Source organism: Thalassophryne amazonica, chromosome 18, assembly GCF_902500255.1.
Source record: "Thalassophryne amazonica chromosome 18, fThaAma1.1, whole genome shotgun sequence".
Classification (NCBI taxonomy): Eukaryota; Metazoa; Chordata; class Actinopteri; order Batrachoidiformes; family Batrachoididae; genus Thalassophryne; species Thalassophryne amazonica.
The window spans coordinates 9,809,478-9,824,679 of record NC_047120.1 but is presented as its reverse complement, the minus strand read 5'-3'; the positions used below and the strand labels follow the sequence as shown (position 1 = coordinate 9,824,679).

At 40.0% G+C, this 15,202-nt stretch overlaps 1 protein-coding gene across 1 annotated transcript in view; it reads right to left on the bottom strand.

Moving 5' to 3' along the window:
- Nucleotides 1-2,196: 2,196 nt before the first annotated feature.
- hhex (hematopoietically expressed homeobox) overlaps nt 2,197-15,202 on the bottom strand; it is an 18,193-nt gene continuing 5,187 nt past the window's right edge. Inside the window, exons 2-4 of the mRNA XM_034194660.1 lie at nt 13,123-13,301; nt 2,611-2,661; nt 2,197-2,532 (exon numbers count right to left, since the gene is read on the bottom strand). Coding sequence (XP_034050551.1) covers nt 2,320-2,532; nt 2,611-2,661; nt 13,123-13,301 — 443 coding nt within the window. The 3' untranslated portion in view covers nt 2,197-2,319. The remainder of the gene's footprint in view (nt 2,533-2,610; nt 2,662-13,122; nt 13,302-15,202) is intronic.

Genomic DNA, 15,202 nt, shown 5'->3' with positions numbered 1-15,202 from the left:
TCTGCTTGTGTGTCTGTTGTCTGCTTGTGTGTCTGTTGTCTGTTTGTTGGTGGTTTGTTGTCAGTGTGTTGGTGGTCTGTTGTCTGTTTGTGTGTCTGTTGTCTGCTTGTGTGTCTGTTGTCTGTTTGTTGGTGGTTTGTTGTCAGTTTGTTGGTGGTCTGTTGTCTGTTTGTGTGTCTGTTGTCTGCTTGTGTGTCTGTTGTCTGTTTGTTGGTGGTTTGTTGTCAGTTTGTTGGTGGTCTGTTGTCTGTTTGTGTGTCTGTTGTCTGTTTGTTGGTGGTCTGTTGTCAGTTTGTTGGTGGTCTGTTGTCATTTTGTTGGTGGTCTGTTGTCTGTTTGTGTGTCTGTTGTCTGTTTGTTGGTGGTCTGTTGTCTGATGTCTGTTTGTGTGTCTGATGTCTGTGTGTCTGTTGTCTGTTTGTTGGTGGTCTGTTGTCTGATGTCTGTTTGTGTGTCTGATGTCTGTGTGTCTGTTGTCTGTTTGTTGGTGGTCTGTTGTCTGTTTGATGTCTGCTTGTGTGTCTGTTGTCTGTTTGTTGGTGGTCTGTTGTCTGTTTGTTGGTGGTCTGTTGTCTGTTTGTGTGTCTGTTGTCTGTTTGTTGGTCTGTTGTCTGCTTGTTGGTGGTCTGTTGTCTGCTTGTGGGTCTGATCTCTGTTGGTGTGTCTTGTCTGTGGGTCTGCAGATGTTTGTCTGTGTGTCTGTTGTCAGTTTGTTGGTGGTCTGTTGTCAGTTTGTTGGTGGTCTGTTGTCTGTTTGTTGGTGGTCTGTTGTCTGTGTGTCTGTTGTCTGTTTGTTGGTCTGTTGTCTGCTTGTGTGTCTGATGTCTGTTTGTTGGTGGTCTGTTGTCTGTTTGTTGGTGGTCTGTTTGTGTGTCTGTTGTCTGCTTGTGTGTCTGATGTCTGTTGGTGGTCTGTTGTCTGTTTGTTGGTGGTCTGTTGTCTGTCTGATGTCTGCTTGTGTGTCTGTTGTCTGTTTGTTGGTGGTCTGTTTGTGTGTCTGTTGTCTGCTTGTGTGTCTGATGTCTGTTTGTTGGTGGTCTGTTGTCTGTTTGTGTGTCTGATGTCTGTTTGTTGGTGGTCTGTTGTCTGCTTGTGTGTCTGATGTCTGTTTGTTGGTGGTCTGTTGTCTGTTTGTGTGTCTGATGTCTGTTTGTTGGTGGTCTGTTGTCTGTTTGTGTGTCTGATGTCTGTTTGTTGGTGGTCTGTTGTCTGTTTGTGTGTCTGATGTCTGTTTGTTGGTGGTCTGTTGTCTGTGTGTCTGTTGTCTGTTTGTGTGTCTGTTGTCTCATGTGTTAGTTCGCGCCCAGGCTGACGTGCTTGATGAATTCCTGTGCAAAAAGCAGTTCCCATTTAATTGTGGTAAATTCCTTAGAGATAGTGAGTATATATATAATTAATTCTAAAGATTACCAGTAATACAATTGTATAGATAACTGACATTTTAAGAGTGGCCATCATAAACATTTAAGAAACTTAAAGTTTATGATTAACTTTATACCTGTTATCGCTCAAGCACATTGTAAACATGGAGTTTTGTGCGGAAGAGTTCAGAAAGATATGACAGACGATGAGAGATTTGGGGCCTGAAGTTCGTGTTAAAGTCAGAACTGAGTCACATTCTGTGTGTTTCACTGCAGGGTGACGTCAGCGGTGTGTACGGAGCGTGTGGGCCAATGAGCGATCAGTGCTCTGTCCTGCTGAGCCTGAGCTGCTTGCTCACGCGCTTCGGGAGGTGGTGACGTCATGGTGTGCACGTTGGACTGGCAGCGAGCGGGTTCCCAGCTGGCACCCTGAGCCGCGGCCCTTCGTCGGTTCCCCCTTTAAATCACAACCTCAGCTTCTTGTTGTTCCGGCGCGTATCTGACCTTCACCGAGTACTTTTAACTCACGGAAACAGGGATTCATGCATCATAATTAAAATTAACCTGTATTTTTGTTGCTGTTCAGCTTTGTTTGCCGTCACAAAGGTTTGATTTGATTTGATTTATTTAGAAATTCCATACAAATCATAAAAACATGTTATTGGAATTTCAAGGATAACACAAAAATCATGCGACTTATTTCCATTGTGCTCCTTCCCGAAAACAAACAGTAAGCAACAACGTAAAATCCAAATAAATAAATAAAAATGATAATAATAATAATACTTTTAAAAAGGTGGGAACGTTGTGCGTCATAAAGCAGCACACAGTCGTTTATTATCACAAAATACTTTATTGATCACTTTACACACAATAAGGTAAATGATTGATTAGAAGAGAAAAAAAAGCACGTGTTCCGGGAGGTTCTGGTTCGGGAGTGCGCGGCTCTGTAGTGTTTTTAGGAGAACTCGTCGGCTTCGATGTCCAGCTCCTGGTCCGAGTCCTCAGACACGCTGGAGTCCGGTTCTGTGCTGGCGCGCGGTGTGCACGCGGATCGCGCACAGCGGGCAGTCGGAGCCGGTTCGGCGGACGATCCCGTCTGTCTCTGCTGGTTATGGGCCGGGGACAGTTCGGTGGTCTCGTCCTCCCTCTTCCCGCCCTGAGGGTTTTCCTGCAGCCAGTCAAACCGGTTTGTTTATTGGAGCAGAGAAATAAACAAACAAATAAACGAATCAAAGCGGATCGGCACCTGTTTGAGTCTGCGCCACTTCGCTCTGCGGTTCTGGAACCACGTTTTAACCTGACAGGGAAAACAAATAAAAACAAACAAACAAATAATCACCTCAATTTTCAGATTGTTCCCGAATAACAAAAATGAATTCAATGCGCTTTTTAAAAACACATCAAAGTTTAGAACACGAGAGAAAAAAACCCAAATTAAAACATTTAAACCAGCACTGTTCTAAAAATGCTGTTCTAAAAATATTCCAAAATAATGCACTAAAAGACAAAGGGGGAAAAATGATTCAAATTATTAAAAAAGTTCCTTCGGCCTTACTTATAATGGAATTGTTATTATTTATATATTTATTTGTCCGTTTTTTCTTGTTGTTATTGTTGTTGCAGTCTGGAATCCCAACATGAAGAAATGAAGCAGTCTGTCCAGATCCATACGGCTGAACAGAGCAATAAATTTCAGACTGATTTTGATTTATCGGTTAATTAACGGTTCTACTCCCATTAAGTCCGACAAAGACCAGGGTCTGTCTGTCTGTGTGTCCACGCGTCAGGGACAGCATCCGCCAGAAAACTTTGTTAAACACTTCATCTGACGTCTTTAAACTATTTAATGTTTACTTATTTCATGAATCATTTTTACGGTCTATTTGATGGTTTTAACAGTTTATTTATTTGATTATTTAATTTAACCGATTGTTTTAAGTTTTTAATAATTTGTTTATTTCATTACTTAATTTTACGGTTTATTTGTTATTTTTTCTTTATTGCATAACTTAATTTTACAGTTTATTTTGTTTAACTAGTTTATTCCATGATTTAAGTTTATTTTATGTTTAATAATTTATTTATTAACAGTTTGTTTTATTAATTTGTTAAACAGTTTGTTTCTTTATTTCATGATTTCATTTAACTTTAACTCGTTTAACTTTTGTTTTTAACAGCTTTTTTTTTAATTTCATGATCTAATTTAATGGTTTATTTTTGTTTTTATAAGGCTTTTTTTTAATTTATTTCATGTTTTAATTTAACGATTCATTCATTTATTTTCCAGTTTATTTCATGTTTTAATTTAACTGTTAATTTTAAATTTTTAACAGTTTGTTTATTTCATGTTTTAATTTAATGGTTTATTTTATGTTTTTAGCAGGTTAGCAGTTTATTTCATGATTTAATTAAAAATATTTCATATTTTTAACAGTTTAACAGCTAATTTATTTAATGTTTTAATTTAGCAGTTCATTTCATTTTTTATTTTAACAGTTTATGTGTTTAACTTTTTATTTCTTTCATGTCTTAATTTAAAGGCTTATTTTGTTTTTAACAGTTTATTTCATGTTTTAATTTAACAGTTTGTTTTTAACAGTTTATTTATTTCATGTTTTATTTAAACATGTTTTAACAGCTTAACAGTTTATTTCTTGTTTTAATTTAAGGGTTTTTTCTGGTTTTAACAGTTCATGTTTTAATTTAACAGTTAATTTCTGTTTGTTTCCCATTTTAACTGTTTATTTCATGTTTTAATGTAAAGATTTATTTTGTTTTTATCAGTTTAACAGTTATTTCATGTTTTAATTTAACAGTTTATTTTATTTTTTTAACAGTTTATTTCATATTTTATTTTATGTGTTTAATTTTTATTTCTTTCATGTTTTAATTGAAAGGCTTATTATGTTTTTTGTGTTTTACAGTTTAACAGTTTACTTCATGTTTTAATTCAAGAGTTTATTTTATGTGTTTCACTGTTGTGTAACAGTTTATTTAATTTAACAGTTTTTGATTACAACTCATCTTACAACTACACACACACACACACGTCATGCTGAGACAGTCGTGTGGAGTTCCAAAGAAAAAGAAATGAGAGAATAAGAGGAAGAAGAAAAGAACACCCACACAAGACTGATTATTAATTTTATGTTTTAACAGTTTATTTTACGTGTTTTACGGTTGATTTATTTGGTTTCTAGAGTCCTCGGGACCACGCGACTCGGGGACAAGCAATCTTGGAACCACAACACAAAACTTATGAAAAAAAGCTCCTGTTTTTCTTTTTTGTTTCCTTTTGAACATCATTTCTAATACTGAACGGTGTGTACTCTTCAGCCTGTCATAAAGTCCGCTGCAGAAAACACACTGTGGTTTGTGGCGTTCCGACAATGTAGTGGCTCTGAGGTGGTATCGGTACCGTGGTTACCGAGGTCGTTTGGTTCTGAGGTCTCCAGTTACCATGTCTGTCACACATTTATTAATCCACTACGACCTTGGAACCATGAGGAACACCACATTAAGCAATTACGAGCAATCAGAGATTTCTGATGTCCAGCAGTCTGGATCCGGATCACCTTCCACATTCAGTGGAGTCTTCCATGGCCTAATATGTATCCGTGGTGCAAATTTGGTGAGAATCCATTAAGTAGTTTTGACGTAATCCTTCATAAAGTTAAATCTTGATCCAGAATCCGGATCGAGAACTGGATCACCTCCGAAATTTAATGGAGACTTCCATGTCCTAATATCTATCTGTGGTGACAATTTCCTCAAAATCTGTGCAGTGATTTTAATTTGGTCCTTGGCAGATGTTTCACAATGTAGTTTGTAGTTAAAGTGGTGTCAAACAAGGGTGTGTCCTTGCACCAAATCTGTTTGGAATCTTTTTCCCTGCACTACTGTTATTTGCCTTCAAAGACTGCCTGGAAGGTGTGTATTTACACACCAGGACCGAGGGTAAATTATTCAATCTATCAAGACTACGTGCCAAGACCAAAGTACAGGAAGTCCTGATCAAAGAACTTCTCTTTGCTGATGATGCAGCCCTCATTGTGCATACAGAGGAAGAGCTACAACACCTTCTGGATAGGTTCACACACATGCATGCGACAAATTTGGCCTCACAATCAGCATCAAGAAAACCAAAGTTTTGGGGCAGATGACAGAAGTTCCACCTGAAGTGAAGATCAACAACTCTGCTCTGGAGCTCAACCATAACTGACAACTTATCTCTCAATGAAGAAATTAACTCGCATATTGGAAAGGCTGCAGCAACGATGTCAAGGCTAAAGGAGTGAGTACGGGAGAACAAGAAACTAACAACCAGCACTCTAAAATCTTCGTCTAAGGTTTGCATGCCTAGTATCTTGTAATATGGTTGTGATGCCCGGAGCACATACAAGCACCAAGAAAAGAGACTAAAGAGATTCCACATGAGATGCTTACACAGACTTCTAGGAATCTCTTGGAAAGACAAAGTCCCAAATGCAGAGGTTTTACCACTTGCTGGGATCCACAGCATATATGGCCTGCTTAAACGTTGGCATCTTTCCTGGCTGGGACACGTTAGGGGAAATGAGCTCTTGCTCAAACTCATTTTATATGGACAGTTAGCAACAGGCTCATGCACCAGAGGATGACTCCAGCTGGGATTTAAAGATACTTGCAAGCAAGATATGAAGACCTGCAACTCCTGGGAAGCAAAAGCAGAGAAAAGGGCCAAGTGGAGGAGAGCAGTAGAAGAGGGAGTGAATTATTCAGAAGAGAGCCTGGCACAACAGATGGCAGACAAAAGAAGCAACAGGCACAGACCAGCTTCAGCCATGCCAGATACCAACTTCATCTGCCCAAACTGTAGGCGAGACTTCCACTCCAGAATAGGACTGCACAGTCCCAACAAAAAGTGCAGGGTCCACAGGGAACCAACAAATTCAGCGCACTGAACCCCCATCGTCTTTTAGGATGGAAGGATGCCGATGTCACGTAATAAATTTGGCACAATAGGACAAATATTAAGTGAGACAAATGCGTATGAAACACGGAACCACGTGACCCCGGGACAGCAGCAGTTCCTGAGATCATAGTGTTCCAAGATCATAGTGGATTAATACATGTGGTACCGTGATTGTACTCATTCCAAGGACATAGTGGTTCCAAGATCGTAGCAGTTCTGACAATGTAGTGGCTCCGAGATTGTACGGTACCGCTGTTACCGAGGTCCTTTGGTTCCAAGGTCTCCAATTACCATTTATTTAGTGTTTTATTTTAACAGTTTATGTGTTTAACTATTGATTTCATGTTTTAACAGTTTATTTTATGTGTTTAACTGTTTATTTATTACATGTTTTATTTTAACAGTTTATTTGGTAATTGGAGACCTCAGAACCAAGCGACTAACAGCGGTACTGATACGATCTCTGAGCCACTACATTCACTGCCTCGCAGTTGTGATTCTTGGGCCATCTCGTGGTCCGTGACTCATGTGAGAGGTCGGTTTCAGCAGAGTTTCGGTTCAGGGCACAATGTAAACACACCTCGTGAAGTCTGGACAAGAAGACGACATTGGGGTACGGCAGAAGTCTGTACCTCCAGCCCGGTCTCACGTTTAGTGCCCACGTTTCGTGACATGTTTTTTTAATTTGTTATTTATAATCTTCCCCTCCTCCCAACTCGAACCATAACCACAGTGTAAGTGTGTACCCTCCCCCAACATTAACCATGACTCCTCCAGACCCCCTTTCACCCCACATTTTGTGACCCCTGTCATAAAATGAATTTGTGCCCCATTATGAAAAGCACCCCATTGTCGTAACCTTATCACAAACCCATAGATTAATGTACTTTTCGTTCCCCAGTCCCACGACCTGCCGTGAGACTGGGTTGTGCACCTCTCAATTTGCGAGAATGTGTCATCATCATAATCACACGTGAACATGCTGGATCAACGGCATCCACATCCTTGTTAGCCATTGTTTACATGCACTGTGAGACGCCAGAACTCTGCTGGCACTGTCATGCATTCTGGGAAGCCCAGGGGGCTGCCAGGGGAATTACGGGAAATGTTAAAGTACCGAATTGTCGAAACATCACAAAGCACAGCATGTTTTCTGCAACAGACTAAGACAGGTATGTGACAATCAGTGCTAGAAATGACGTTAAAAAGGAAAAGAAAAAAAAAATCTGTTAACTGTTTATTTACTTCATGTTTTAACAGTTTATGTGTTTAACTGTTTAGTAATTTAATGTTTTAACAGTTTATATTATGTGTTTAACTGTTTAGTAATTTAATGTTTTACCAGTTTATTTTATGTGTTTAATTGTTTAGTAATTTCATATTTCAATAGTTTATTTTATGTATTTAACTGATTAGTAATTTCATGTTTTAACAGTTTATGTGTTTAACTGTTTATTAATTTCATGTTTTAACAGTTTATGTGTTTAACTGTTTATTAATTTCATGTTTTAACAGTTTATGTGTTTAACTGTTTATTAAGTTCATGTTTTAACAGTTTATTTTATGTTTGTTTATTAAGTTCATGTTTTAACAGTTTATTTTATGTGTTTAAATGTTTAGTAATTTCATGTTTTAAACATTTTTATGTTTAACTGGTTATTAATTTTATGTTTTAACAGTTTATTTTAATGTGGTTAACTGTTTGTTAATTTCATGTTTTAACAGTTTATTTTATCAATCAATCAATCAATTTTATTTATATAGCGCCAAATCACAACAAACAGTTGCCCCAAGACGCTTTATATTGTAAGGCAAGGCCATACAATAATTACGTAAAAACCCCAACGGTCAAAACGACCCCCTGTGAGCAAGCACTTGGCAACAGTGGGAAGGAAAAACTCCCTTTTAACAAGAAGAAACCTCCAGCAGAACCAGGCTCAGGGAGGGGCAGTCTTCTGCTGGGACTGGTTGGGGCTGAGGGAGAGAACCAGGAAAAAGACATGCTGTGGAGGGGAGCAGAGATCAATCACTAATGATTAAATGCAGAGTGGTGCATACAGAGCAAAAAAAGAGAAAGAAACACTCAGTGCATCATGGGAACCCCCCAGCAGTCTAAGTCTATAGCAGCATAACTAAGGGATGGTTCAGGGCCACCTGATCCAGCCCTAACTATAAGCTTTAGCAAAAAGGAAAGTTTTAAGCCTAATCTTAAAAGTAGAGAGGGTGTCGGTCTCCCTGATCTGAATTGGGAGCTGGTTCCAGAGGAGAGGAGCCTGAAGGCTGAAGGCTCTGCCTCCCATTCTACTCTTACAAACCCTAGGAACTACAAGTAAGCCTGCAGTCTGAGAGCGAAGCGCTCTATTGGGGTGATATGGTACTACGAGGTCCCTAAGATAAGATGGGACCTGATTATTCAAAACCTTATAAGTAAGAAGAAGAATTTTAAATTCTATTCTAGAATTAACAGGAAGCCAATGAAGAGAGGCCAATATGGGTGAGATATGCTCTCTCCTTCTAGTCCCCGCTAGTACTCTAGCTGCAGCATTTTGAATATTTTATGTGTTTAACTGATTATTAATTTCATGTTTTAACAGTTTATTTTATGGGTGCCCTGTGACCCGCCTCCCTGGAGGAGTTTCATTCATCCAGGAACAGTTTAGGGGAAAATCCACACTTTGTGTGCATGTGGTGTGCAATCACAGTGCAGTGTCAGAGGTTACAAATTACCAGATTTTCGATTATGACTCAGGAATTCTCACACTTGTCTTTACTGAAGGACTGGAAGTATAGAAGCACATTGTACGGAAGCGATTGCACACACACACACACACACACACACACACACACACACACACACACACACACACACACACACACACACACACACACACACACACACACACAAATAAATAAATAAAAAACAAAAATAGCCTGATCTCGTAATTATGAGATCTTTTCTCGTAATTACGAAATCAACGGTCAAATTGTTTTTTAATTCAGTGAATGTAATATGCTTCCATAGATTATCATTTCATGTTTTAACAGTTTATTTTATGTGGTTAACTGTTTATTCATTTCATGTTTTAACAGTTTATTTTATATGTTTAACTGTTTATTTAGTTCATGTTTTAACAGTTTATTTTATTAGTTTATCTTTTTGTTTATTTCATGTTTTAATAGTTGATGTGTTTAACATTTTAACTGTTTGTGTCATGCTTGAACAGTTTATTTTATGTGTAAGTTTATTTATTTCATGTTTTAATTTTACAGTTTATTTGATGTATTTAACTGTTTATTCATTTGAAGTTTTATTTTAATAGATTTGATGTTTTTAACAGTTTCACTGTTGGTTTATTTCATGTTTTAATTTAATGGTTTATTTAATGTGTTTAACAGTTTATTTCATGTTTTATTTTAACAGTTTGATGTTTTTATAACAGTTTATTTGTTTCATGTTTTAATTTAATGGTTTATTTTATTTTTTCCAGTTTAACCCTTTATTTCATGTTTATTTTAACTGTAAAACTGTAAAAATTTAGACTGCTGATCTTGTAATTACGAGAAAATAAATAATAAGACAAGCGTGAGAATTCCCGAGTCATAATCAAAAATGGGCCAATTTGTAACTGCCGACACTGTACTGTGATCGCACAGCACTTCTGTGCACACACAAAGTGTGGATTATCCCCATTGGTGTTATTAGAAACTCCCCCAGGGAGGTGGGGCACGGGGGCACCCAGACTGAGATGCGCCCAGCTTGGAGTGAGCCCCTCTTTGACCCTCAGTGGTCGTTTGGTGAGTGAAAGCTGGAAGTCTGGGGGGCAAGACCTGTCTCATTTTGGTGAGATGCCCCTTACCCCTCCCTGGAGGAATTTCATTCATCCAAGGGCACCTTAGTTTCTTGGGTGTTTTTACCACGGGTGTCTGTCCTGGTTTACAGTGCATGAGAGCAATCCTCTAACATACACTGCACTGGAGCAGCTGCATGCGGCGTGTCAGGAAAGGTTAGCGGTTCTGCAAGCGATGCTAGGAGTCAGCCTCACTGTGATCTGGGAGCATGAATGGTTCAATGTGAAACAGACCGATCAGAGTGTTCAGCAATTTCTATTCCGCCACTGATTACCGCAGCCCCTCGAGCCTCACAACCCCTTGTACAGAGAGCGTACATCTCCCACATGTCTCAGGTACATGACTGGGGAAGGCGATTATGTAACCTCTCTCTATCCTTATGTCAACGTAAATTTTACATATCCAACGGGACACCCAAAAATTATCAACAGAAATTTCCAAGACCTCCGGTATATTTCAGAGTCATCAAAGCCACTGTGTACCCGCCTAGGGGCTTATTCCTCCCCATTCTTCCTTACAGAATCCCTCTGGGTATGCTGGTATTCACTCTGCATTGCATGTGCACTGATGAAAACAACCAGGAGCACCCTAACCCTAACCGTAATTAGATAGAACTTTATTGATCCCTTGGGAAGACTCTCAGGGAAATTGAGGTTCCAGCAGCATTTGTATAGCAGCACACAGGGTAAAAAGCACACAGAGTATCAAAAGTGAAAGTAAAAAAGAACAGTTTGCAAATATAAATACCAGACATACTGGTTTACTGGCTACTACTGTTCCTCTCCTTCCCGTCCTCTGTCTTCCTGTTACTCCTCCTCTCCCTGAGTGAGGAGTTGTACAGTTTGTTGGCCTGAGGGACAAAGGAGTTTTTAAGTCTGTTGGTCCTGTATTTGGGAAGGAGCAGTCTGTGGCTGAAGAGGCTCCTCTGGTTGCTGATGACGGTGTGCAGAGGGTGACTGGCATAGTCCATAATGTCCAGCAGTTTGTCCAGTGTTCTCTTCTCTGCCACCATCACCAGAGAGTCCAGCTTCATACCAACCACAGAGCCAGCCCGCCTGATCAGTTTGTCCAGCCTGGTTGTGTCCTTCTTGGATGCGCTGCCCCCCAGCACACCACAATGTAAAAGAGGATGCTGGCTACCACGGACTGGTAGAACAGCCACAGGAGTTTCCTGCAGATGTTAAATGACCGCAGCCTCCTCAGAAAGTTCAGCCTGCCCTGTCCCTTCCTGTACAGGTGGTTGGTGTGGGTTGTCCAGTCCAGTTTGCTGTCCAGCCACAGCCCGAGGTACCTGCAGGAATCCACAGCTTCCACCTCAGCTCCCTTCATCAGAACAGGTCATGGACTTGGTCTGGACTTCCCAAAGTTAATGACCAGCTCCTTTGTCTTTGAGGTGTTGAGCTGTAGATGGTTTGTGAGGCACAAGGCAGCAAAGTCCCTCACTAGGCTCCTATACTCCTCCTCTCTGTCATCCCTGATGCATCCAACATGGCTGTGTCATCTATGAGCTTCTGGATGTGACACAGCTCAGAGGTGCAGCAGAAGTCAGGTGTACAGGGTGATGATTCTGATCTCCCGATTACGACATCAGCGGTCTTTTTTTTTTTTAATCCAGTGAATGCAATTCACCTTATTCAGGAAGTCGGGGTGGGTGGCTCCATTTTGTTAAACAACTTCCGGTTTGCCACTGCATCTGATGATTAGCTACGTGAACATAGTACGCTAAGTGTCCGAATATGAGGAGCATTAATTGTTCAATTCGTGGGTGCCACAACAACTGGAAGAAGAGGAAACTATCACATTCAGAACAATTTTTTGAACATGGAAAGGAGAGATTTGAGTGTTGTGGACCAGCATTTAACTTGTTCCCTCCTCCACTGAAAAGAGGACGATCTCCAGTGCTGGCTAAAGGCGCTGAATTTGAAAAATCCACCCAAATGTCCTGATGTCTGTTCCTTTTATTTTATGGAGAAAAACCTACACCACTGGTTCCTTACACAGAGAAATGTTTGGACTACAAAGCTCCGTTGAAGAAGCCACGGCGGATGCTAGTGAGACAAACAGGTAAGCTGTGTTTGTAGCTGCTGTCTAATTTACTGATTTCCTGGCGTATGATACAACCAAGCACTGCATGAAATACCATACGTATATTAACATTATGTAATCTTGGCATTACGGTGATACTACTTGTCGGGTAGTATTTTAACTTGATTCAAGGAGATATTGATAGGCTTCAGTGCTTTTATAGTTCCTCATAGCCAAACCGTCCACACAAAGTAGTCAACAATATCAACATACATAGCTGAGGGCCACTTTTTCATGTTATCTTCCCACTCTGTTCTGACCCGTGGGTAAGCCAGTTGTTCCCTTTCAGCTTTTAAAAAGGTTTTTGTTTCTACCCATGTATTATCTTCCATTTTTCTATACTGAAAACACCGCTCACCAGAAGTCCTACGCCACAACGGAAATGCCTCTGTTGTAAAAGTGGGCGGGGCTGAAAAAGGTGAATACGCTTCCGTAATGTCATGTTTTTAATTTAACAGATTATTTAACTGTGTTTAACTGTTTATTTATTTTATGTTTTTAATTTAACAGTTTATTTGATGTTTTTTTTAACAGTTTAACAGTTTATTAATTTCATGTTTTATTTTAACAGTGTGCGGGGAAAGTCAAGTCCATCAGAACCAGCAGACGTGGGAAAGCAGGATGAGGTTTTGAGCCCTCAGCCAGTCAATTGAACCCTGATAAAACAGGGTTCAAACAAGGTTCTGGTTCTGGCACCACTTTGTGGCCTTGAAACAACCCATCAGTTATAACCTGCTGCAGTCAGGTGGCCGGTGCAGAAGGTCTAATCCAGACCCATGTTCTGTCAGTGTGTGTGCACAGGGTGTGGATCCCCTGGAATGGAATCCCCAGTGAGGTCCGGGTGATCCTGAAGCCTGATTCTGTCCTCACCTGTCTCTCACTGAGCTGCAGCAGTTTGGCCAGCCGCTTCCTCTCCGGAGGTGAAAGGTATTTCTGCATGTCAAACTTCTTCTCCAGTTCCATGGTCTGCTCATTGGAGAAGCGGACCTGACCGCCCTTTCGTTTGTGCAGAGGTCGCTGGATGAAGGGTGTCCACAGCACTGGTTTACCTTCAAAGACGAGAAAGCCCATTCGTCACTCATCACCCGGCAGCTTGAACACCAAATACAACCAGTCAGGAAAGAAAATGCAAATCACACTGACTTCTGTTTGACAGCAGACAAGATGAACCACAAATTCTTTTTTTTTTTTGATCAACTGCATTTCATTTGTTAATGTTCATTCATTCCTGCATTTAAACATAAACATTCCAAAAACACGCGGGACCCTAAATCATTTTCCACTTTGTCATATTGCTGTTTCTTCTCACAACACTTAAGATGTTTCGGTGTGCTTTTGTCTCATTCTTCCTGCAACAGTGTTATTGTTGCATTTTTTGTTTCAAACTTCTCAGAGCATATGTTCATCCAAAATCTCAGTGTAGACTTCTGCATTAATGCTGCATCACAGAGTGGAAACAACCTTTGGCGTGGACACTGACACAACCCTAGACCAGGACAGACCCTGGATTTGGGACGTGTTGCTGTTAACAGTCAGGGTGGTCCCTTTTCATCATTGTTCTGGAGCACACGGATCCATTCAGGCCCCCCACCCAAAAAACCAAGAAGACAATTTGTCTGACGACAATACACTTCTACTGTGTGATGGTCCAACCCAGATGTCTCTGAGGCCTGAGACATTGACACACTTCTGTACAAGGTTAACATGTGGCTTCTTTTTTGCAGAGAAAAGTTTTAGTGGCATTTGTGAATATAACTCTGTATTGTAGAGCTTGACAAAGGTTTCTCCCTTGTCCATGTGGTTATATCAGCTATTGATGAATGATAGTTCTTGATGCAGTGTTTCCTCCAGATTCTTTGAATGATTTCATGATATCGTGTACTGTAGAGGGAGAAATATGCAAATACATTCTAATCTTTCTCTGAGGAACATTGTTTTGAAACATTTCAATATTTTGTCAGGCATTTGCTAAACTGGAGATCCTCTGCCCATCTTTGGTCTTCAAACACTTCAAATTATGATTACACCTGTTTGAAATAACATTGTATTTTTTTAACTCATTATGAGCTTTAAATTGTATCTGTCCCAACGTTTGTTGGAATGTGTTTTCAGGCCTTAAATGCAAGAATGGATGAATATGTCATTGACCTTTCAGCTGCTCCCATTTCAATCGGGGTCGCCACAGCGGATACACTCAGATTCACATTGCTTTTGGCACAAGTTTTACACCAGATGCCCTTCCTGACACAACTCCAGTTTTACCCAGAGAAACACATACAGCCGTTGGTGTTCCGAAGAGGTCTCCCATCCACGTACTAACCAGGACCTGCACAGGATCAGGCTTACACAGAGCAGACCAGCTGCAAGAATGGATGAATATAAACAAATGAAATGAAGATGACCAGAAAATAAACATGAAATATGTTATTGGTTCATCTTTGCTGCAATGAAACAGAAGTCAAAGAAATTTAAGAATCACTGTGGGTATTATATATAAATCAGAAAAAGTTGGGACAATATGGAAAATGATTAAAAAAAAATAATAAGGTTAGATTTAACAGTTTATACAGAATTTAATTTTCTAACATCAATATTTATTCCACATAGTTGCAGAATGAAAACCAAAAGTTCTACATCCTGCCAACTTCTTCTGGACTTTAGGATCACACTCTGAACCTGCTTCATTGCACATACGGCCCGAAAGCTTCTGCTGGATCAGACGGCAAACAACCGTTCAGAGTTTGAAATCAACAGCAAAACCTAAAAATCTCCCCTCACATTCACAGGAAGCCAGCGCAGGTGGGGCACCATTCTGAATCATCTTCAAAACACATCATTACAGGAATCAGGTCTGGAGGACCCAGCAGCAGCAATCAGGCTCAGTCTAATCACTAGAATATTCAGCAAACTCAGAGAGGCATTCTGAGTCAGCCCTCTGATATGCAGGTCA